Below are 23,945 nucleotides of genomic sequence, written 5' to 3'. Positions count from 1 at the left end.
TAAAAGGAACTTCATAAATCACGAAATTACTATTTCTTGAATTAATTTGACACACCATGTTGGTTTCTGCCTTCTTTATGGACCGCAATAATCTTTTCCATTGATAAGAATCCTTAGAGGTCCACACTTTGGTACCAGGATGTGCCCTGATACAATATTTATTTATAAGAAAGTGCGACAATAGAGATGGAATGACTCTGAATCTCCACCATCTCTTGGTAGCCAGTGTATCACTGATTTCCTCCATGCTTCTAATACCAATTCCTCCTTTTGCTTTATGGAAACATATTTTCTTTCAAGCACTCCAGTAGTACTTATTGTGATCACCACTAGAACCCACAAGAAGTTATAAAAATGCCTCTCCAATTATTTTAAAGTGCCCTTAGGGGGCACATAGCAGAGATAGTATAGGTAGGAAGGGACTGAACCACATGTTTGATAAGAACAATTTTTGCTCCGTAAGATAATATTTTACCATGCCATCCATTGAGTCTCTGAACTACCTTGTTGACCATACCATCAAAATATTGAATTTTCTTGTTTCCCACAATCTTCTCCTTGTCCTCATTGTTAAATTTCACCAAAACAATTGCAAACTTTCCTTCCTTGCCTATTGCCTAGGCAGTATCTTCAGTCTGTGGTGACAACATTGGAATTTGGTCGAAATATTGTGGGAGTTGATGGAAGGAATTATAAAATCAAGTGGTACTTATTGTGATCACCACTAGAACCCACTAGAAAATATATATATATATATATATATATATATATATATATATATATATATATATATATTGAAAATCAATGAAAAAAATTTTGTAATTGTGATCCATCAAAGCGCCAGATTCAAATCATTTGGCATGGTTGATTTGTTAGATATAAAATGGTAAACCAGATGAAACAAAAAATTATATCGACAAAATTATAGGAGCGTCATCCAATTTTGTATCCTGCTAATATAATTATGTTTAGCAATGAACAACTTCTTTTGGTAGGTAAGTGTCTAAGCGCGCGGCATGCAAGAACCAATCTAGTCAAAGAAGGGCAATAGAAGGAACTTCATAAATCACGAAATTACTATTTCCTAAATTAATTTGCCAGACTATGTTTGTTTCTGCCTTCTTTCTGGACTACAGTAATTTTTTCCATTGATGAAATTCCTTAGAGGTCCACACTTTAGTGCCAGGGTGTGCCCTGATACAGTATTTATTTCGAAGAAAGTTTGAACCATAGAGATGGAATGACTCTGAATCTCCACCATCTCTTGGTAGCCAGTGTATCACTGATTTCCTCTATGCTTCTAATACCAATTCCTCCTTCTTCCTTAGGGAAACATATTTTCTTCCAAACATTCTAGTGGTACTTATTGTGATCACCATTACAACCCAGAAGAAGTTAGCAAAATGCCTCTCCAATTGTTTCAAAGTGCCCTTAGGGGGGCACATAGTAGAGAGAGTATAGGTAGGAAGGGACTGAACCACATGTTTGATAAGAACAATTCTACCTCCATGAGATAATATTTTACCATGTCATCCATTGAGTCTCTGAACCACCTTATTGACCATATCATCAAAATATTGGATTTTCTTTCTTCCTACAACCTTCTCCTTGTCCTCATTGTTAAATTTCACCAAAACAATTGCAAGCCTTCCTCCCCTGGCTACTACCTAGGCAGCATCTTCAATCTGTGGTGATGAAATTAGAATTTGGTCGAAGTATTGTGGGAGACACACACACACACACACACACACACACACACACACACACACACACACACACACACACACACACACACACACACACACATATATATATATATATATATATATATATATATATATATATACACACACACACACATACTTCATTGAAAGATTGCTGCAATAATTGTGATCCATCAAAGTGCCAGATTCAAATCATTTGGCATATTATAGTAAATAAATTTCTTCTTTTATATAAGATTTATGGATTAAGTTTTTAATTTATACTGAAGGATGTATTTTGATATATTTGAGCCATCATGTATCCATTAAGTAATACCAATGGCTTAATATTATTTCTTTGGATAACTATATTTTATACTGATTAAAATTTTTAATATATAATTTTACTTATATTTTATATTTTAATTATAGTTTATGGTGCATGCTTGTTATTTTATATTTTTATTATATAAAAATAAAAATTTAATTAAGTTATTTTATGATAATATTTAAATTTATTTCTCTCTTTTATATAATACTAATTGTTAGCTGAACATTTATTGTCCATTTTCGTAATTTGACACTCAAAAATATTTTAAAAGAATGGTCAAACACAATTTGCTCGTTAAATATTGCAAAAAGTACTTCTCAAATGAATTGGCCAAATACAACAATTACTTTTCCAAAGTACTTTTTCGAAAAATATTTTTGAACAAATCACTTTTCAGAATAAGTAGTTTCTATAAGCTTAGCCACACTGGCTCACTTTTCAAAATATGTAGTTTTTGACTAGTTGGCCAAACGAGCTCATAGCTGCATAGATTTAGTGCTGAACATAACATCACACGAGCAATCAACACGTATTTATCGAAAATACTAGCAGATACAAGAGAAAAGGAGTCCTCTTTTGATGTTTTCCACTTCGTGCGGTAGACGTAAATACACGTGCGATAGAAACATGGGAGTAAAAATATTTGGAGCCAACGTCAGGAATGAAATGAATCAGGGACTATAACAAATACAGTTTTGTTCATTTGGTAACTTAATTCCACCAGCAATGATTTCATTGAGATCTCATATACACAATGAGTCACAGCATCTACTATCCCCTAGTCCCTAGACAAATTAAGCCATGTTTATCTCATACGTGAATTATAGCAGTTGCAGCCCCCATTACAAAGTAAGGCACCTGTCTTCTGCATCTCTCACGCATAGTAGCGCATTATAGTATTCATATCAGCAGTCTTAAGAAATAGAGACATACATAACCCCCACACGGAATAGAGAAGGCAATTCCAAATACACAATGACAAAAGGCACAAATTTTCTTGATCTAAAACACAATCCAAAAGCATACAAGAGAAAGCAGAATGCAAAGTCTAAAAAAATGGCGATCTAGCATACATTAATTCTGACACTGGTCACAAGCTTGACCTTTTTTTGTTTGATAAGTTAAGCTACAAATTCTACACCTTTCATTCACCATTTGACTGATGCTTGCTCTTCAGTTTGCACAGTCTAAACTCTGGCCCTCTTGTTGCTGCAACTAGGACACTTATACTGCTTGATGTGCTCAGCCTTTGCTGGAGTAATCTTCACACATTTGCCATGGAACCATTTCTCACACACATCACAGCAAATCCAGAATTCATCTTGGCCATAATTATCACCGCAAGCTCCACAGAGGGTTGCCCCTTGTTCATCTTCCTCTTCTACCTCCTCCCCGCTCTCATCCTCCTCTTTAGGTGGAGACACCTTAACTCCCTTGTGCTGAGGCTCCGACTGACGAAGCTGCAGAACAACGTTGATAGCAGAAAACAATCAAACAACATGAGAGAAAAGAGGACCAAAAAGCATTAATATCAAGGTCATGTAGATTGACAACCTTTCCGCTTGATTTACTTTTGCTGCTGTTATTATGAGCAGCATCCCTTGCCTGTTTAGCAGCTCCAGTCACAACCTCAAACACTGTAGGGAGATCATTTATCATCTGGAAAAGCCTCTTCCTGTATATACGATTTCCCAAAAAAAGTCAATATCTCTTCTGAAGGAACTTCAGACAAACATTAAGCAATATAACCCATATTTCCAGAGTGATCTAGCTAGGTGAAATATTGCAAACACTTGACTAACATAAACCACATTCATGAGTCAACAAGCTAAGGTTACATGTTCAAACGATGTACACACAACTATCGAACCTTAGCAAGAGGTACTCCAGTAGAAAATCCAGATTAACAATATTTTTTTGCATAGCTTACACTTACAGTGGAAAAGATTAGATGACCCATAGGGAAAAAAGACAGATGGCAGTTGATGATCCAAAGGCAGAAAGAAAGGGACAAAGCATACTGCTGCCCCAACAAATATTGCACGAAGCCTAGACAACATGTGACAGACATCATATCCAACTAAAGAGTAACTTATCCAATGATGCAGCGGTCAATACCACTAGCAGAACCAATTCTCAGTTAGGCCTTTGTCCAATGGCTAGCACAACATAACCTCTTTTCTTAGACTGCCCGCAAATATTGCAGGGTGCGTGTCGGATCCTCCAAACGCAGTGCACTTTTGGAGGATCGGACACGGGTGCAGTAGCATTTTGGAGGTCCGCCAACATAGTTTTTAATAGATATAGCATAATATAACCACCAATATAGCATAATATAGTTTTTAATAGATATAGCATAAACAAAATGAAAATGAGATAGTACTAATTCTGGTAATCATAACTCAGAGAGGTTAAATATCTTCACACAAACTGAAAATCATTATACAAAACCACCAATGCAACCACCAAGTTAAGCAATAATTCACCTGTCATGATACTTTGGGAATGAATATAGAATAGTTCCCAAATAAAGTTTAGCTGGACATTGGAGGAGCTCCTAACTGATACCAAGCAACCATATGGCTTGCAACTCTTGGTTCCATAATTCTAAAACTTAGGTAGTAATCCTACTTACAGTGTAAGACAGGTCCGCAAGGACGAAGAGGAAGTTTTTGGAGAATACTGAGCTTGATTATTCCCTCAAGCCATTGTGGAATTGAATAATTTGTACACATGCTCCAAAATAGGAAATGGTACATAATCAGGAGTTATATCTCTCAATTAATTCCCCTACAGATACCAATTGATATATGTAACATTTCCTAATCTATGTCCTTAATTACAGAATATTTACTCCTGGACTACAAAATACTATATAACTTCCCCTCAAGGGGGAGTATTAAAGTCGAGTGCTCCTAGCTTGCTGGGTATGTACTTGATCCCGAAACATCAAAGTAATTTTATTATAGAAAAGAGAAAAAGAATCCACAGAAAGGACTCTTCACCCATGTAAAATAAGCTGAGCATTCAACACAAACCCTCAAAGCAGGTGGAATAGCGATGACCTTTATAGATCCCCTTTGGATGTCCTTAAATACTTGATGTAGACACCATTATACAACTCAACAAGGGCAAACACTACATGATGAGTGGGTGAGAAGACATAAGAAAAAATAGGAAGTGAATTCATGTTCTTGATTAAACAGAAAAAGCAACATCTTGCAAAGATAAAAGAACAATCCCACTATATCACGCAGTTTCCGAGGGAGAATATCATCTATGCTCTACAATATGTTCCAAGCAAATAGAACTTTCAAACATGATTGCGAAACAGATTCTGTCATTTTGCCCTTTCACATAATAAAGTAAATTGGATAATAGTGATGAGAAAGTTAACAAAGGGTGAGCAGGCCCAGGGTGTAGGGGGCTAAAGACGTGCTGGTAAAGCTTATAACCTATAATGGATCAAATAAAACAACTTTCGGAATGCTTAGACAGGTCAGGTTAAGAAGCATGAAGCAAGAGTAGCATGCAGAAGAAGTTGGAACAATTTCGGGGATGGTAACGAGACCTCTTTTTGGCATGACAAATGGTTGGGATACTCAACCCTCAAAGAACAATTTACAGACCTCTACAGCTTTACTCGAGATCCTCATGCTACGGTGGCTCAATGCATTAAAAGCACTGGATGGGAAGTTTGTTTCACAAGAAATAGTAACGATTGCGAACATGCCAGACTTTCTCAACTTTTGCAACCATTGAGAAATTTTCAAAGTTCATCAGTCAACCTAGACTCTCCTCATTGGTTATACAAGAATGACAGGCTTTTCACTGTAAATTCTAGTTACAAATGGCTGAAGCATCCCCCAGCCGCAATACAGGATTGGCCTTGGAAACAACTTTGGAGTTTGAAAGCACCACCCAAAGTGGCTTGTTTCTGCTGGACAGTTAATTATGAGGCAATCCTGACCCAACATTATAACCTTCAACAAAGAAGCATGAACCTTTGTAACAAGTGTTACATGTGTGAGAAGGCAGAAGAAGATGCAAATCACCTTTTCATTCACTGCCCAAGTAGCCTCTCGTACTTTTGGATTCAAATAGGCAATGCCAGTATCTACCAAAGATCTTCTTTTCAGCTGGACAGGGAAAGGAGTGGGGAAAGGCAGGAAGAAAATCTGGAAAATCACACCAGCTAGCATTTGGTGGGCCACATGGAAAGAAAGATATCTCACACGTTCTGAAGGAAAAAGAGAGAACATTCACCAACTGAAGTTCAATGTCTTATCTTTCTTAGCCTTTTTGTGTAACATGCAAAATGTATATGATGTAGAAAGATTTTTAGATTTCCTCAGCTTTCTGTCGAATTATACTAGGTGGAAACTGAGTTTTTGTAAGATTCTTGGATATGGATACTGATACACTTGTGAGAACCTGATGTAACCCACTACACAAATCTTTGTGCTTTTTTGTTTATATAAAATGCTCCCTTATAACAAAAAAAAGAAGTTAGGATATTTTTCTTGAAAGGGAAAATGTTAGAAAAAATTACTAACAGATCCCTGCATAAGAGAAATAGAGGTAAAAGGGCATCCCAAAAATAGGCACAAAAAAGAAGAGATTATAGACAGGGACGGAGCATGGCACATACAACAGGCACTCCATTGGTTGTTTTTGCAGAAGGTAGACGAAACTATTTTTTAGGACCGGTAGAAGGTAGACATATCTCCCATTAGAAAAATGAAAATTACACATCCAAATAATGTACAATCTACATACTATACAACAACTTACATACCCATATATTCCCACCAGTGGGGTATGGACAATCTACATAGTATAAGGACAGGAAATCAAAGAAAAGATGAAATCAAAAGGTAGCAATAAGAAAATGATATTACCTTTCGCTCTTACCAAAACCAAACCGTGCGCCAAAGTAGAATGCAACAGAAAGCAACCATGAATCACTGTGAACTGCAACAAGTGATAACCAGTCCTTCTCTTGCATCCCATCACGAGCAAAGTTTATACCTAGTGCTGGTTCGGGTAGTTCAGGAGGCACCTCCTCAACGGGGAGGTTTACTTCCCATGTTTCATTAGGGAGCCCATACAGACACAAGTTCTCTTTTTCTGCAGGTAAACATAGGGGCATATGTTGAAGCAGTCATCAAGAATGATAGTAATAGCTGCTTACGGAATAAACTCCATCAGGACCTCAAACAAGAAGGCAGAAGAACAGTCATTGCATCATAAAGAAAAAACTTCCCTGAACATCAAAATACAACAAACACAGTATAATCCCACAAGTGTGGTTTGGGGATGGTAGTGTGTACGCAGCACTACGCCTACCTTGCGAAGGAAGAAAGGCTGTTTCTGATAGACCCTCGACTCAAGCAAGGTACAGTCATAGCAGTGTTTAAAAAAAGTGCAGTAGTGAAAAAGCCATAAAGAAGCAATATCAACAACAAGATATTCAGATAACCGAAGCAAAAGAAACAACATGTGGTAATAGAAATCTAGGATAAGAAAAATACGGGAATAACACTAAAAGTGATGGTATGGAAAAGGGGTACGCTCGACTACCTACTAACCCTCTACCCTAATTCTCGATCTTCACACCCTCCTATCAAGGGTCATGTCCTTGTTAAGTTGTAGGTATGTCATGTCCTGCCTTATCACTTCTCCTCAATACCTTTTTGGCCTACCTCTACCTATTTTCGGACCCAACATAGCCGACCTCTCACACCTTCTCATTGAGGCATCTGGGCATCTCCTCTTCACACGCCCGAACCATCTCAGCTTAGCTTCCTACATCTTGTCCACCATAGGGGCCATTCTCACCTTGTCCCGAATATCTTTATTCCCAATCTTATCCCTCCTAGTATGCCAATACATCCATCTCAGCATCCTCATTTCAGCTACTTTCAACTTCTAGACATGAGAGCTCTTGACTGGCCCACACCTCACCCCATACAACATAGTCGGCCTAACAATCACTTTTTAAAACTTACCTTTGAGTCCCCGTGGCACATTCTTATCACACAGGACACCAGATACGAGCCACCATTTCATCCACCCCACTCCAATACGATGTGCGACATCATCGTCAATCTCCCCATTACCTTGGATTATAGATCCAAGATACTTGAACTCTCTCTCTCTTCGGATGACTTGTGTATCAAGTCTCACTTCCGCCCCGCTTCATGGGTACGTCACTGAACTTGCACTCCCAGTACTCAGTCTTAGTCCTGCTCCACCTGAAACCCTTAGACTCCAGGGTCTTTCTCCAAACCTCCGGTCTAGTGTTAACACTGACTCGCGTCTCGTCAATGTAAAGTACACCAATGCAAAAGGGCAGAATTAACAAGTACAACCAACAAAATGATAGATGTCAAAGCAAAAAGTAATCAGTTTCTATCATCCGCCTCCAACCAAAAGGAAAAGAGAAAAGATAAATTAGGAAACCGAGATTCTAATTTGCCACCAACAGCACAACCTCCACCAAAGGTGTGCCGGTTAACAGTTTATTTGACATTCAAGAAATCTTTTCTTAGATGTATGTTAATTCTATTTAAACTTAGTGATAGAGTAAAATTTTGTGTTTAAAATAAAGCAACATCAGTACATGCACAAGCGAAGCGGAGACAAGAATCATTGAGGAACACACTTGAGCAAAGTGCACTCTGTTAGATCAAATAGAGATAGTTCTTATATGGAAACTCTGCCAGTGTATTATATAAGCTGGTGCAAAAAGCAACTCTTATACCTGTAAGCGTTTAGAATAAAAGAAGTCCAAACACTTCAATGTGTTGATTGACCTGCATTGACAAACAGTCATTCCTCCCCACCCCCTCTGCCCCTCCCCTCAAAAGAAAAGAAAGAAAAAGAGGATAATACACATAATTCATGAGAATATTGTTTCCAAACTACAAACAAACTACAAATAACCAGCTTAAAATGCATCCAAGAGCTACTAATAATCACCTAAGACATGCAACATATCAAAAAACTACCATAGAAAACATAAAGTTCTATTCATCCACGACAATTTATACCTCTCTAAGCTCATGCTTATAACTAAAATCAGGATCAGATCTAACATGTGGCTTTTCATATATCGACATAAAATATCAACATTTTATTTGCTCATAAAAGATTAAAGTTCAATAAGTGTGACTTGATAGAAAACAAAGGTCATCCCGCTTATCCGTGCAACTAAAAAGTCTCACATGTGTTCTCCCTCAGACCTGATAAGCAATCAGCCAATTATCAAGATATCAAAGAAAAACTAACTAGCATTGATGCTTCTCCTTGAATTGAGTAAATATCTCATTTTTCCAGGTATCTTTTCAGACATAATTAACACCATGTAAATATTATCCATTAGGACCACAACATTACTCATTTCAGAGGGCCCAGACCACTAACAACTTTAAGAAAAAAACTGATTTTGCCATTTCTGCTTAACGAAAAATGACAAAAAGATGCACTCGGTGAGAAAAGCTATAACAATGTGGTTTAGGCTCCAAAACTGCGAATGACAATGCAATTCAACATACACACAGAGACTACATAAAAGTGTTACTTATAAAGTTCAAAATAGTAAGACACACTTCCAGGAATTAAAACTGTGGAAAACAAGCAACATTTCACATTTCTCAATTGTACACCAAAAAAGAACCAAACGAGCACATATTTCCAAACATAAACAGTATGTATCCAAGGAAAAACTGAGCAAAAGGAAACTCACCAGGATCACACTGCTGATAGAACTTCTCAACATCTACAATAACACAAAGTTATAAACATCACAATTAGCAAAACCACCATGATTCGCACACACCCACAAAGCAAAAGGTCTAACACCCATATACTTACATGAAAAAATACATATGGAAAAAAAAAGAGTACCTTATTTTTCTCATAAGAAAAAAAAACACATGCGAAAATATGCTTTAGAAGGAGAAAAAATTACATACTACCTCCATGAGGGGTTCAAAGTCAAACACTTTAGTTTTTGGTCTCAATTCGGACATCTATTCTTTCATTAAAAAATATTACACATTCAGAAACTATAACAAAGAAGTACTATAAAAGTAGCAATTTTTCACAGAAAAATATTCAAAAAATTGCACGAAAAAATGTAGTAATAAAAGAAAATTTGTTTGACTCTCCAAATTATAATACTGTACAAAAAATATACTCCCTCCCTGAAGGGATTTAAAGTCAAAGAATTAGTTTTTGGTCTCCATTCGAACATCAATTCTTTCCGTTTTCTCTAAATAATTATACATTTAAAACTGTACAAAAAGGTACTACTATAAAGTAGCAATTTTTTTTACAGAAACATATTAAAAATTGCATGAAAAAATCGTAATGAACGAAATTTTGTTTGACTCGAGAAATTGTAATAGCGCCCTCAAAAATAAAACAGAGGAAAGAGTAAGAAATTAAAGAACCTGCGGTGAGTGCTTTGATTAAACCAGCTCTACGGCCTTTGAAATCATTGAAAACTTCCTCTACGGTTCTCGGTATTGGATGTGGAATTCCTTCCATGTCCTCCACTACTTTCCACAATTTCAATTCAAACCCCACAAACAAAAAAATGCGATCTTTTTCTTTGTCTCAGGAGAAATGGATGAAATTAGGGTTTTGTTCAGAGCTAGGGTTTCTTCTTCATTTTACTTCAACTTTAAAATTGGCTACTGTTTATGAATATGAGGGGAAAAGGCCCAATTTTTCAGGAAATTGCAGAGAATAATTAGAGGCAGTGAAGAAAATGGATTGGAGAGAGAGAGAGCAGCGGGAAGACAAAGAGAAGGGGTGTAATGGTAGGGTGGTGGGAGTGGGGGTGGGTGGATTGTAGTGTATATCGCTGCAGTAGATCTATATGTTCGGACAAATCTGTAATTTACTTATTGCTTAATTACACATGGCAAAATATGATTGGTTAATTCTTAGTTCTCTCTTTTTTTTTAAAATCTTTTTTTTTTAGTGAATAATCATTGGTTTTGTGGGTTTGATTTTGACATTTGTTGTTTTCAAGAAAGGTATCTCAAAGTAGGGGAAAAAAGCTTTATTGGCTTACTAGAGTTATGTTGCTCTTTTCTCCGTGTGACCCAATTCCGTTAGGCTCTCTCATTCTTGAAAATTATCATTTGTATTAGCATTAATCTTCACTTGTATTGTTTTTCTGTACGAAGTTACGGAAGATTGAAAAAAGGTTATGTGAATATATGTAAGTATCTAGTGAAAAAATTGTAATTTAATGAGATTTTTACCTATATTACATTAGTAATTTATTTATTCTCATTATTTAGGTTTTAGCCCTAATTACATGTTGGTATTCGATTTACTAATTATATACAAATTAGTATTAATGATTATCTATTTATATTAGAAATTGAATAGGGTGAAACCGTGAAAGTACAGGAAGGGGGAGGGGAGGGGATGAATTGCAAAAATTCCTTTAGTCGACTATCTTGGCTCTTAGTTGACTATCGTGATTTTGTAGATAATAGTTAGTATACCAAATAAAAGTAAAGCCAAGTAATGAAAAATGAATATGAGAGACAGAGATTTTTATACAGGTTCGTGTACCAGTGGGGTACCTATATCCATTTTTCTTGGGTCACAAGAATTCTCTTACATCTTCAATGGCAGTTACAATAAGAGTGGTTTTCTTACATTTAACGCCAACGAGTTACAACTGATTACTTGACACAATCTTTCAATAGCTTTCTTTTTCTCTCTATCTTTTTATTCACTAGTAAGCTTAGGAATACAATGTTTAGTAAGAAGTAGAAAGACTGAAAAATTAGATGAAAGTTGTGTAATCTTCCACGTCCTTTCTCCTTTTCTTTAATAGTGCTTAATGAAGTCCATGATTCCTTTTTCCGAGATTTTGGAAGATCATTGATAGTGCGACTTTTCTTTTGAGGCAATATTCTCTAAGAGTAGGACTCAAGCGTAGCCTCATGAATCCAGCGTGTGAAGTACAACCAGATTCATTCTTGATGTGCTGAGTAGATCCTTTATCTTCCCAATCATTTTCTCTTGAGCCTTCTGCTGATTTCTCGTACTTAATTGATTCGTTTTCCTTCCTTGTATCCTTGAAAGTATTTTGCCCGTTTGACTGATTTTCTTTCATTTTTTGTATTTCTTTGGTGGACAGATTTAAATGTCATAGCCGTTGGCTCTTTGATTGCTTCTTCCGCCTCTGATGCACTTTCTTTCCATAGCTTTGATTAGTAAATCTACACGTATAGTAGATATATAATAGTCAAGTCTTTTTGTTTTTAGTCATCATTAAAATTCTATACCTAACAATCTCCCCATTTTTTTATGATGACAATAAACCAAAAAGTGTTTGACAGATTTGGGGACACTTCCCTTTCAAGGTTGTACTCCTACTCCCCCTTGTCTTTGCTTCTTTGTTGTATTCATGCTCCCCCTCTCTTTGTACTCTTTTTCTTATCCCCCTTTGACATCAATCAAAAAGAGCAAGAAGAGATATAGATAATAACATATAATAATAATAACAATAATAACAATAAAGTATGCAGGACAACTAAACAATCACAGTGAAGCAAAAGTGGGCATAGTCGACTGTACGCCCGATCAAACACAACCAAAAGTAAAGTTTTATCAGACAAACAAAAAAATTGTTTAAATAGCCCAGACAATTAGTTACCCCCAAGGAAATACTTTAAAATGTTGATCACTTTGGTGCAAAAGCTATCACAAGAGGCATCAATCTTCTTGGTGACTTTGTTTAACTTCTCAGTGACATCCTGCATAGCCCTGATCCCTTGCCTTTTTGTGGTTTGAAGATTGATCCTTAGTCTGTCCACGTCTGCTCCAATTTCATTTGTCACGTCCTTGATTTTGTTCACATGTTCCTGTATAGAGGTTAGCAATTCCTTGATACCTACAATGTTTTGATGCATTAGTAGCAGTTGTTCTGAGGAAGAGGATTGGTTTGCTTCAGACTTAATTCCTCCAGTGCCCTGTTGAGTAATGGATTCTGGTGCTTTGTCTTTCTTGAACCAAGTTTCCTCAACCAGAGTGTACCCCATCATAGCAAATGCAGTCTTATCATATGTGCTGGATATGATCTTAGGGGCAAAGGGAGACAAATCCACTTTCATGACTTGCAAAATATGAGAGATTAGTAGACCATAAGGCAAGTTGTTAGCAGAGGAAGATACATCCCTAATGCTTTCAAGCATATACTGACGTACCCAAGCAAACCAGTCAATAGCTTTTCTATTCACAAGACACTATAGAACAAACGCATCTTTAATAGGCAGGGTACTGAAAGATCCAGTGCGGGGTAACAGAGTGTTAGTAATAATGTGGGCTAGAACACGATGCTCAAATTTCAGGTTTTTATCACCTATATGCGGGGGATTTTCAGACATAACATTTTTGCTTATTCAAAAGACACTTCAAAATTATCAGGCCAAGAATGTTGCATAAAGAAACTATACCCAACAAACTTAGTTCCAAAGATCTTTTCAAACTGATAAGAGCCAAGAATGATGCGAGTTCCCAAGACCATGGATTCCAAGTCATCTTTGTCATTCACAAACAGATTAGCATAAAACATACGCACATGCTCTTCATAAACAGTATCACCAATAGTTGGAAATAGGGAAAGAAGTTTTTGAGTTTCAAACACAGAGATAACATCACATTGAGAGCTTTTCATATATTTCAAACATACAGTACGTCTATAGGCAATTGACCTCCCTTTGTAGGCAATAAATTTGGATTTTTCCTCGGGACCATAAAATTTCATCTTGTCCTCAGGCACAAATTCTACACTTTCGATTTTTCCCTTCTTTTGTGACGCCTGTTTGAGGTTTGACTCCATTGGACGTTTTCCAGTCCTCTTTTGAGTAATGAGGATTTCCTCCTATGAATAACTAGACTCATCTTCAAACTGTTGATGGTCTGAATCCTCTAACGATTCAACACCTACGGGATCATCAGTTTGTGGGATTTTTCTGAAACGATGACTTCTTCAAGGCATAGAGGAAGACAGGGAGGATTTGGTTTTGGCCATGAGAGAAAAATAGAGTTCTTGTTGTGAGTAGGTGATATAAACGAGAAGGGGTTTAAAAAGAGAGGTAAAGTAGTGATGAAGGGTAGACTCGGTTCTGGAGAGAAATGTGAAAGGCAACTAAAAAGCTGCCTTCTAAAGACACGCCGTCAATCACACAATTAATGCATGCACAGAGTAATCAAATCAATTAGGAATATTCTAGGCAGAAATTTCGAAAACATTATAGAGCATTCTTTTGAAATAAGTATGAGGCTAGAGAAATTAAATAGGATTTAAACAAATGCCTATTTTATCACGAAGAAAATAAAATCTTTCTTCAAGCAAAGGTTTTGTAAAAGTATCTGCCAACTAATTTTCAGTGTTAACAAATTCTAACACAATATCACTTTTTGCAACTTGATCACAGATTAAATGATGCTCGATTTCAATGTGTTTAGCTCTAGAATGATGCACAGAATTTTTTGAAAGTCAAATAGCACTAGTGTTATCGCACATAATTGGAACACAATTGAAATGCAAATCATAGTCTAAAAGTTGGTGCATAATCCATAGAACTTGTGTGCAGCAGTTGCCTAACACCAAGTATTTCACTTCAATAGTAGGCAAGGCAACACAACTTTGTTTCTTGGTGTGCCAAGAGATAAGAGATTTTCCAAGTAATTGACACGTTTTACTTGTGCTTTTCCTATCAATTTTATCCCCTACAAAGTCTGCATCTGAAAAACCTTTGAGATCAAAGACATTTAAGCTTTCATACCATAGTCCATAGTCGATTGTCCTTATCAGATATCTGATAATTTATTTAACCGCGGTTAAATGAGATTCTTTAGGAACTAACTGATACCTTGCACACTTGCAGATACTAAACATGATATTAGGTCGACTTGTAGTAAGATAAAGTAGAGACCCGATCATACCTCGACACATTGTTCCATCAATACTCTTACCATTTATATCTTCATCAAGGGTAGTTTATGGACTCATGGGAGTCCCTATGGCTTTTGTATTGGACATGCCAAATTTCTTTATGAGCTCTTTTATATATTTAGTCTGGCTAATATAGATCCCTTTCTGGGATTTCTTGATTTGTAGCCCAAGAAAAAATGTTAATTCTCCCATCATGCTCATTTCAAAATCCCTTTTCATGATGTTTGAAAAATCCTTGCATAATTCTGAGTTAGTACTTCCAAAGATAATAACGTCAACATAAATATACAATTAAATTACCTTCGTCTGATCGCTTAATAAAGAGAGTGGTATCAATATTACCTCGATCAAACTTATGTTTGACTAGAAATGAACTTAGCATTTCATACCATGCTCTAGGAGCTTGCTTCAGCCCATATAGAGCTTTGGACAACTTGTAAACATGATTTGGAAGGGATTCATTTACAAAGCCTGGGGTTGCTTAACATACACTTCCTTAGAAATGAATCCATTTAAGAAAGCACTTTTCATGTCCATTTGAATCAGTTTAAAGTACTTGTGAGAAGCATAAGCTAATAGTATATGAATTGACTCTAACCTCGATAGTGGTATCAATATTACCACTATCAAACTCATGTTTGACTAGAAATGAACTTAGCCTTTCATAACATACTATAAGAGCTTGATTCAGCCCATATAGAGCCTTGGACAGCTTGTAAACATGATTTGGAAATGATTCATTTACAAAGCCCGAGGGTTGCTTAACATACACCTCCTTAGAAATGAATCCATTTAAGAAAGCACTTTTCATGTCCATTTGAAACAGTCTAAAGTACTTGTGAGCATAATAAGCTAATAGTATATGAATTGACTCTAACCTGGCAACAAGAGAGAAAGTTTCCTCATAGTCAATTCCCTCTTATTGCGAGTATCCTTGAGCAACTATCCTAGCTTTATTTCGTACCACTTGACCAGACTTATTTAGCTTGTTCCTGCAAACCCATTTTTTCCAACAATATATCCATTAGTGGGTTTAGGGATAAGCTTTCATACCTTATTCTTCTCAAATTGATCAAGTTCCTCTTGCATGAATTTATCTAGCTATTATCTCCAAGAGCCTTATCTACCTTTTTTGGCTCAAATTGTGAGATGAGGGCAATATTTGACGTCTGCTTTTGAGATCTTCTAGTTTTCATGCCTTCTTGAGGATCACCAATGATGAATTTATACGGATATCCAAGTTTACTTTTCTATTAATATGTGACAGTTGAAGTTGACTCCTTTTCGATAAGAGTTGGTTATTCAGATGTAGGTGATTCCTAATTTTTCATGTGATTGTCAGTCGACTGATGTTGCTGATTAGTCGCCTCATCGTGAATGTCATCAACCGCATGAACAGATTTTGGAACTATGGTAATTTTCTCGTCATCAGGAAGTTTTTTATTCCTCAAGCGAGGATTAGCATCAACAAATACAACATGTATGGATTCTTCAATAGATAAAGTTTATTTATTAAAAACTCGATATGCTCTACTTGAGGGAGAGTATCTAAGAAAAGTACCTTCGTCGATCTTTGGATGAAACTTACCAAGGCTGTATTTTCCATTATTGTGGATAAGGCATTTGCAACCAAATGGATAAAAATAACTGATGTTGGGTCTTTTACCTTTCCATAGCTCATATGGAGTCTTTTTGAGAATAGGTCGTATCATACATCTGTTAATGATGTGACATGCGATGCTTACTGTTTCTGCCCGGAAGTGGTGTGGAAGAGAATTTTTCACAATTATGGTTCTTGCCATATCTTGCAGATTCTATTTTTTATTTCTACCACTCCATTTTGTTGAGGTGATCTGGGAGATGAGAAGTTGTGAGATATTCCTTAGTCATTGCAGAAATTTTCAAATGTTCTACTTTCAAACTCTCCTCCATGATCACTCCTTATGGCAGAGATGTAATATCCCTTTCCCGATGTACCTTTTTGTAGAAAACTTCAAAATTCCTTAATGCTTCATCTTTATAACTCAGAAAAATAACCCAGGTAAATCGAGAAAAATCATCTACTATAACAAAAGTATTTTTTCTACCACCAATGCTAGCAATTCTGGTTGGACCAAAGAGGTCCATAAGCAAAAGCTAAAGAGGTTTTATAGTAGATACTATGTTTTTGATTTTGAAAAAGGACTGAGTTTATTTTCCTAATTGAAATGCATCGCAAATTTGATCTTTTGAAAAATCTTATTTTGGGAGACCAATGACCAGATCCCGTTTGGAAAGTTTTTGAATAGAATGTATGTTAGCATGACCAAATTTTCTATGTCATACCCAAGGATCATCAATCATAGAAGCTAGACAGAGTTGGTTTCTCAAGCTATCAATATTACTGAGAGCATATACATTTCTATCTCTATTTTCGGATAGAATGGTTTTACCTGATTCGTCTTCAATAATCCAATCATATTTTTTAAAACGAACCTCATAGTCATTATCACATAGCTGGATGATGCTGAGTAAGTTGTAACAAAGTTCATCTACCAGGTAGACTTTGTCTATATCACATGATGAGCTGATGGGGACTTCCAACTCCAATTACATTCTTCTTGCGGTGTTCCTACGACAACAAATTACTTATGTTTAGGTACCCAGGCCTGCTTGGGTCCTGGTTGGTTAGTTTTCTGATTATTAGCCTTATTTGAGGCCTTGGGTCGCCAAACCCACCTTTTATTGTTCTTGAATCTGCAATGGTTAGATGTATGACCAGGTTTTCCACAATAAAAACAAGATGGATCATTAAAACTTTCAGAGGCCTTTTCTTTGTCATTTATACACCTGCAGTGGTTAGAGTTGTGACCATTTTTGCCACAGTGAATGCATGCAGAATGATTTCTTGTCCTAAATGAGTTTTTAAGAAAAGTTGATTGGTTTGATTTGATGGAACTGTGACTGGTGGAATTTTGCAATTTGTTATGTTGTAATTGAAGTTCATGAACTTCTTCTTGAAGCATGTCTCTTTCAATTTCACATACTTCTAGTTTTGGTGCCCCATCTTTCTTTTCTGTTTGAATCTTTCGAAGTTTATGTAGAACTTTCTCAATTTCTGGAAGAGCAATATTAATAAATTCTTGAATCTTATTACATTTTGGACACATAGGCGAACGTACCTCACTTGTTCCTTCGTCCATGAGTCCAAGCTCATCGGATTCTTCATCATTGTCTTCTTTGATTACCATGAAACACATGTTGATAATTTCCTCATGATCAGATTCTTCTTTATCGCTCCATGCTTCTTCTTCTTCTTCTTCTTCCAACTCAGCCATTGTTGCTTTAAATGCAACCATTTTCCTTTTTCTTGCTATATTTGTCTGTCCAGATGAGTTTTCTCAAAGGTAATTAGATCACCTCTGAGTTCATCATATGACATCTTGTCGAGATCCCGACATTCCAATGCAATGATTTTGGGTTGCGAAATAGTAGGTAGGCTCCTCAGTATTTTCCTAATATGTTCTCCACTTTCGATTGGTCTACCAAAAGATTTCAGGTCTCCAATAATTTTGCTGAATCGAGAGAACATTTCTTCCACTGATTCTCCATCTTTCATTTGAAATAGTTCATAGTCACGAACCAACAAATTTATTCTCGTTTCTTTGACTTTGTTTGTTCCTTCATAGGTAACTTCTAGCTTGTTCCAAATTTCCTTCGCAGTTTCACAACTTGAGATCTTTTCGTATTCTTCATCACTTATACAGAAGGTTCTTGGCTTTGGCATTCACCCGCACCACATCAGAATATACCTGGCCTTTAGTTGTTTTATCCTTCTTTGATGGTGGCATGGGAAGATCTCCTTTTATGATTACATGCTAGACTTTGATATCATATGACTTTGCATATGTTTCCATGCACACTTTCTAGTGTGAGAAATGATTCCATTGAAGTAAGGTGGTCTAACTGTTCCTTCTTGAAATAGTGCTCCAACAACAATGTTTGATCCCATGATCTTTTCTCACTTTGCTGTTAAGCAAATATTTTCCTCAAAGTGTGAGACATGCTCTGATACCAATTGAAAGTACAAGAGGGGGCTGAATTGTAAAAATTCTTTTAGTCGACTATCTTGGCTCGTAGTTGACTATTGTGATTTTGCAAATAGTAGTTAGTATACCAAATAAAAGTAAAGGCAAGTAATGAAAAATGAACATGAGAGACAAAGATTTTTATACTGCTTCGTGTACCGGTGTGGTACCTACATCCAATTTTCTTGGGTCACAATAGTTCTCTTAGATCTTCAATGGCAGTTACAATGATAGTAGTTTTACGTACGTTTACCACCAACGAGTGACGAGCTAAAAACACAACATAAAATTATGTTCGCTAGTCGAATATAGTATAGAAATTATCGTATCCACAAGGATTGGATTTAAACAGTGTTTTCGTAACTTCTAGTTTAATTGCTATCCAAGATGATCGCCAATTTAGATTTGTGTGATTAAAACTAAAATTAACTAAAAGTCTAAACTATTGGCTAATGACAATCGCAACAAAAGTAAGCAAAGACGATATCAATGGGAGAAAATATGGGTTGATTAGATAGGTGTAAGATACTTGTTCGGGAATTAACTCTAGTCGATTCACTTTTAAGGTTCAAGAGATTATCTCGAATTCACTCTATTATGTTCAAACATTCAGTAGAAACTCCTCTCTCGATTAAGTCTCAACCTTACGATATGAACTAAGTTAAGCTTGGTTATCCTCACTCTATTATGTGCCCGCGCACTTTTCACACTGTTCTGCCCCATATGCGCGGTCAGTGCGTGGCCATGCACTTTTCACCCTGTTATGTTCGGAATTGGGATAAACTTAAATCATGAAAGTTGTAGGCCTTTGAATTATATTTCCAACAATATATTGTGTAGTCCAAACGGAGTTCCGAGAAAATTTTTATGTGCATTTTACTAGACACTGCACAATATGCATGCTCGATTCTTCGTTTCGTTCCACTATCATCTGTTGATCCCCGAACACGATCCCGGCTTAATTCCTTGGAATTTTACTCAGACTTCAAAGCTATAAATCACTTGAATTCATTCCATAACATCTACATAGCTCAGAATCACTCCTACAAGGCATAAAATATACAATTAGTGCAAAACACTAGCGATTAAAGCTCAAACTCACCTAAAGTGCAGTAAATTGGAATGTAATAATCGACTTAAACATTGCTCGTCCTCGAGCAATCAAACCACACTTTATATAGACACAGCCTTACTAAGAAACCCTCCTAACTCATCACACCAAGAATATTTAAAATAGACTAAGCACAATAGTGTAACATCTTCACCTCAAGATTTGACTCACAAGTACCGCGCATTATTCACAACTCAATCACTTACTCTAACATAGAGGTCAATGACATTACGTTTCCTTCATGAATCAAGTTCCCTCACAACAATAGAGAGTAGTTCCACACACAATAAAATTAAGAACGATCAGGAACTCATGATAGAAAGAATTCACTCATTCTCAGAAACAACATTCATATGCCACAAAAGATGAACCATAGGCTTGCCCGTAGTGTAATACTCTACTAATTGAGCTTATTCAGTCAAGGATCAAGTATGACTTTTAGCTGGTTGTAATGTAGGCTGCGGGCGGGATGGGTAGGATACATTAAGATATAAGAGTGACTACACCTCACTAAGCACGTTAATACATACACTTTAACATTCAAAACCCCACACTTATGTCAAACCATACTCCACCTTCACATCAACATACATTAACTCCCAAATTATTTAAGTACATTTAAATCAAGAGTCATCACTATCAAAGAATATTTTTCACAACAATACTACATATTTTTCTTTCTTTTTCAATTCAAGTGGCACTTACTTTTTCAAAACAATGCACCTTCCTCCTTATTTCAATAGTTCCACTCAAAAACCAAACCAACCACCCCAAGTGCTCACGAGAGCTAATTGGTTCAAATAGATGATCAATTCAAACAACTTGGTAAGGCTTGTAATGTGGTTACCAAAAAATAGGATTACAGGCTTAATGGGATTAACTACGATACATAACAAGTTGGTGGGTAAACTATATAGCTGGCTCAACAAAGAAACGCCTATATCACTTCCAAGACTAAACAAAACTACTATTTCACTTTTCAAACACATGGGGCAAGTTCTAGACATCAAATGCAATGAAGAGAATACACGAAACCTCACACACACATGGCACATAACTCACTCAGGATTGATTTATCAAGACACTATAGTCAAAGTAGTTAAGCAAAGTTAAACTTATAGAAATTAAGGTACTTATGCAAGAGTCAAAAATTGAGCCTAAGCGTCACAACTAAAGCACTTACTATTCTCAAGGCATGATCAAGTCAAGAGATATTGCTTCCATTTCAAATCATAGCACAAGGTTTTTCTACTTCTAAAAACAAAAATCTAACTACACCCGATTCAAACAAAGCCCTTGGAAAAGAACCGCGGCACAAAGAAAAACCAAGGGATAATTAATACACTAACTACAAAAGAAAATCTTTTTGCATTTTTCTTTCGACTTAGTTCCCTCAAGAAACCCGTCAAATGATATCCATCGTCGGGAAAAATAAATTTTTTTAAAATTTTAATGTTTTTTTTTACTTTTTCTCACTCTAACTACTTAAAAGCACAAAACTAAAACTAGAACATATACATACAAATATCCCCCACTCCACACTTTAAGTTGTGGCATGTCCCCATGACACACAATTAAAAAGTATAAGGTAAAGGAAACTAACTTTCTTCTTTTCCGAGAACTTATGAACTCCATCCCTAATTCTGAGTTCATTCCTCGTTTTCGCTCCTTGGGATTCTTTATGGAGCTTATTAAACCCAATTCTTCTAAGGATACCTGCAAGACCCTCTCTTTTCTTTCTTTCTTGTCCTCATCTTGAGTGGTGAATTGCTCGTTCATGATCATCCTCAACTTGTTCCTGCATTCTTTCGCAGGATCAATCCATACATATTCCTGTAAATCCACAAAAATAAAATCCACATGATCAAGGTTAGAATAAGAAAACAAAGAAGAAAGGTTAAGTGAATATTCCTTTAGTATGTCCAAGACTATTTGTTTCTCATTCTCTTCTACCAAATGTTGCAAATGTGGAAAGATGGATGGGGGTTTGAACTCTTCTTCCATTTCTTCACACTCAACCATAGCCTTATTTTCAATCATCTCAGTTGAATCAGAGTCATCTTGAATAGTGAAAAGCTCTCTATGTCGATTCTCATCCTTTTGGGTAGGCTCATTCTCACAAGGTATTTCCTCCATATATTGACCCTCACAACGCAAAGAGCTTTCTGAAAGTGTACTTATTATTTGACTTACTTGCATTGTTAGGTTGTTCATGGCTTCATCATCTTGTGTAAATCTCTCTACCGGCTTATTTATGAACTTATACACAAGCTCTTCCAAACTACCATTCTCTCATTGTGGTGGTTGTCTCACTTCGCTTCCATTCTAGTTATAATAAGGGTATTCATCCCAACTAGAGTCAAGATTGTGCCCATATGAATCCTCATACCTGTACGGACTAGAAACAGAGTGAGACTGTTCAAAATACGAAACATAGGAGGAATACATACCTGTTTGACAGTCAACCCATAGATGATTTCCACCGCATTTAAAACACATAGCAGACCGCTGATAATATTCAGTTGCTAACTCTTCAACCATTTTCTTAGGCTGGTTGTACTCCATCTTCATAGCATTTAGACTTCAATATCTACAATATATTCTCCAACTTATTAGGAACTACAAAACAAATCTTAAAAAGAAGTTAACTAACAAAGAAAATAAAATATAAAAGGAAAACGAAAAAAAACTAAAACCTAATTCCTGAATTAGCACCAAAAAACTATTTCAAACATTGTTGATTGCCAATCCCCGACTATTTCAAAAAATAGGGGTTGATTGGATAGGTGTAAGATACTTGTTCGGGAATTAACTCTAGTCGATTCACTTCTAAGGTTCAAGTGATTCTCTCGAATTCATTCTATTATGTTCAAACATTCAGTCTCGATTAAGTCTCAACCTTACGATATGAACTAAGTTAAGCTTGGTTATCCTTAGGAGAACCTCTTTCGATTATCCTCCTAACTAGGTCTAAACATTAATTCAACTTGTCTCTTTCGATTACTAACAAGAATTAATGAGTTCAACCAATAATATAATGAAAAACATCACAAATTATGCCTCTTTCGATTACATAAACATGTGAATATATATGCAACAATAAAAATACCCAAAACGATTCTATACATAAAAACTAGAATTAATATCCACAAACAATTCTCAAAACACCAAATCCATCAATTCCTAAGGAAGAATTACTCCATGGATATGTAGAAATTTATCACAATTAAGTTTAAGTCAAAGGAAAACATAAAATATCCAAACCCTTGTCTTGAGTGAGGATGAATGGTGAAATCCTTGTGCTCTTGCTTCTCCCTCTTCTCTTTAGCTTCCTTAGGTTTAAATTATGTCAAAAGTCCTCAAAATACCGTTTTCTATGTATATATACCAAGTAGGGTCGGTCCCAAATAAATACAGCTTCTCCTACGTGAAAAAGAACACTTTTACGAAGTTGGACGTGCACGGCCGCGCACCTGGAAGTGTGCCCGCGCACTTTTCACACTGTTCTGCCCCATATGCATGGTCAGTGCATGTCCGCGCCATTGCCGTGAACTCTTCATCCTGTTCGGTTGGGCATTGGGAAAAACTTAAATCATTAAAGTTGTAGGCCTTTGAATTAGCTTTCCAACAATATATTGTGGAGCTGAAACGGAGTTCCGAGCAAAATGGTATGTGCAATTTACTAGACACTGCGCAATATGCCTACTTGATTCTTCGTTTCGTTCCACTATCATCC

General features: G+C 36.3%; 2 protein-coding genes across 2 annotated transcripts; both read right to left on the bottom strand.

The window, feature by feature from the left end:
• Positions 1-3,003: 3,003 nt before the first annotated feature.
• Positions 3,004-10,916, bottom strand: LOC107789672 (PHD finger protein Alfin1-like). Its single transcript, XM_016611531.2, has 5 exons — positions 10,494-10,916; positions 9,785-9,817; positions 6,936-7,164; positions 3,589-3,709; positions 3,004-3,494 (listed from the first exon to the last, which is right to left on the bottom strand). Exons 1-5 carry the CDS (start codon positions 10,588-10,590, stop codon positions 3,222-3,224), a joined length of 753 nt encoding a protein of 250 aa, XP_016467017.1. The 5' UTR covers positions 10,591-10,916; the 3' UTR covers positions 3,004-3,221.
• Positions 10,917-18,383: 7,467 nt separating this feature from the next.
• Positions 18,384-18,797, bottom strand: LOC142163966 (uncharacterized). The gene has a single exon (XM_075221122.1). The coding sequence runs from the start codon at positions 18,795-18,797 to the stop codon at positions 18,384-18,386; it is 414 nt and encodes a 137-aa protein (XP_075077223.1).
• Between the last annotated feature and the right edge of the window lie 5,148 nt (positions 18,798-23,945).

Source organism: Nicotiana tabacum, chromosome 9, assembly GCF_000715075.1.
Source record: "Nicotiana tabacum cultivar K326 chromosome 9, ASM71507v2, whole genome shotgun sequence".
Taxonomy (NCBI): domain Eukaryota; kingdom Viridiplantae; phylum Streptophyta; class Magnoliopsida; order Solanales; family Solanaceae; genus Nicotiana; species Nicotiana tabacum.
The sequence above is the reverse complement of the archived record's forward strand: the minus strand, read 5'-3'. Positions and strand labels throughout refer to the sequence as shown.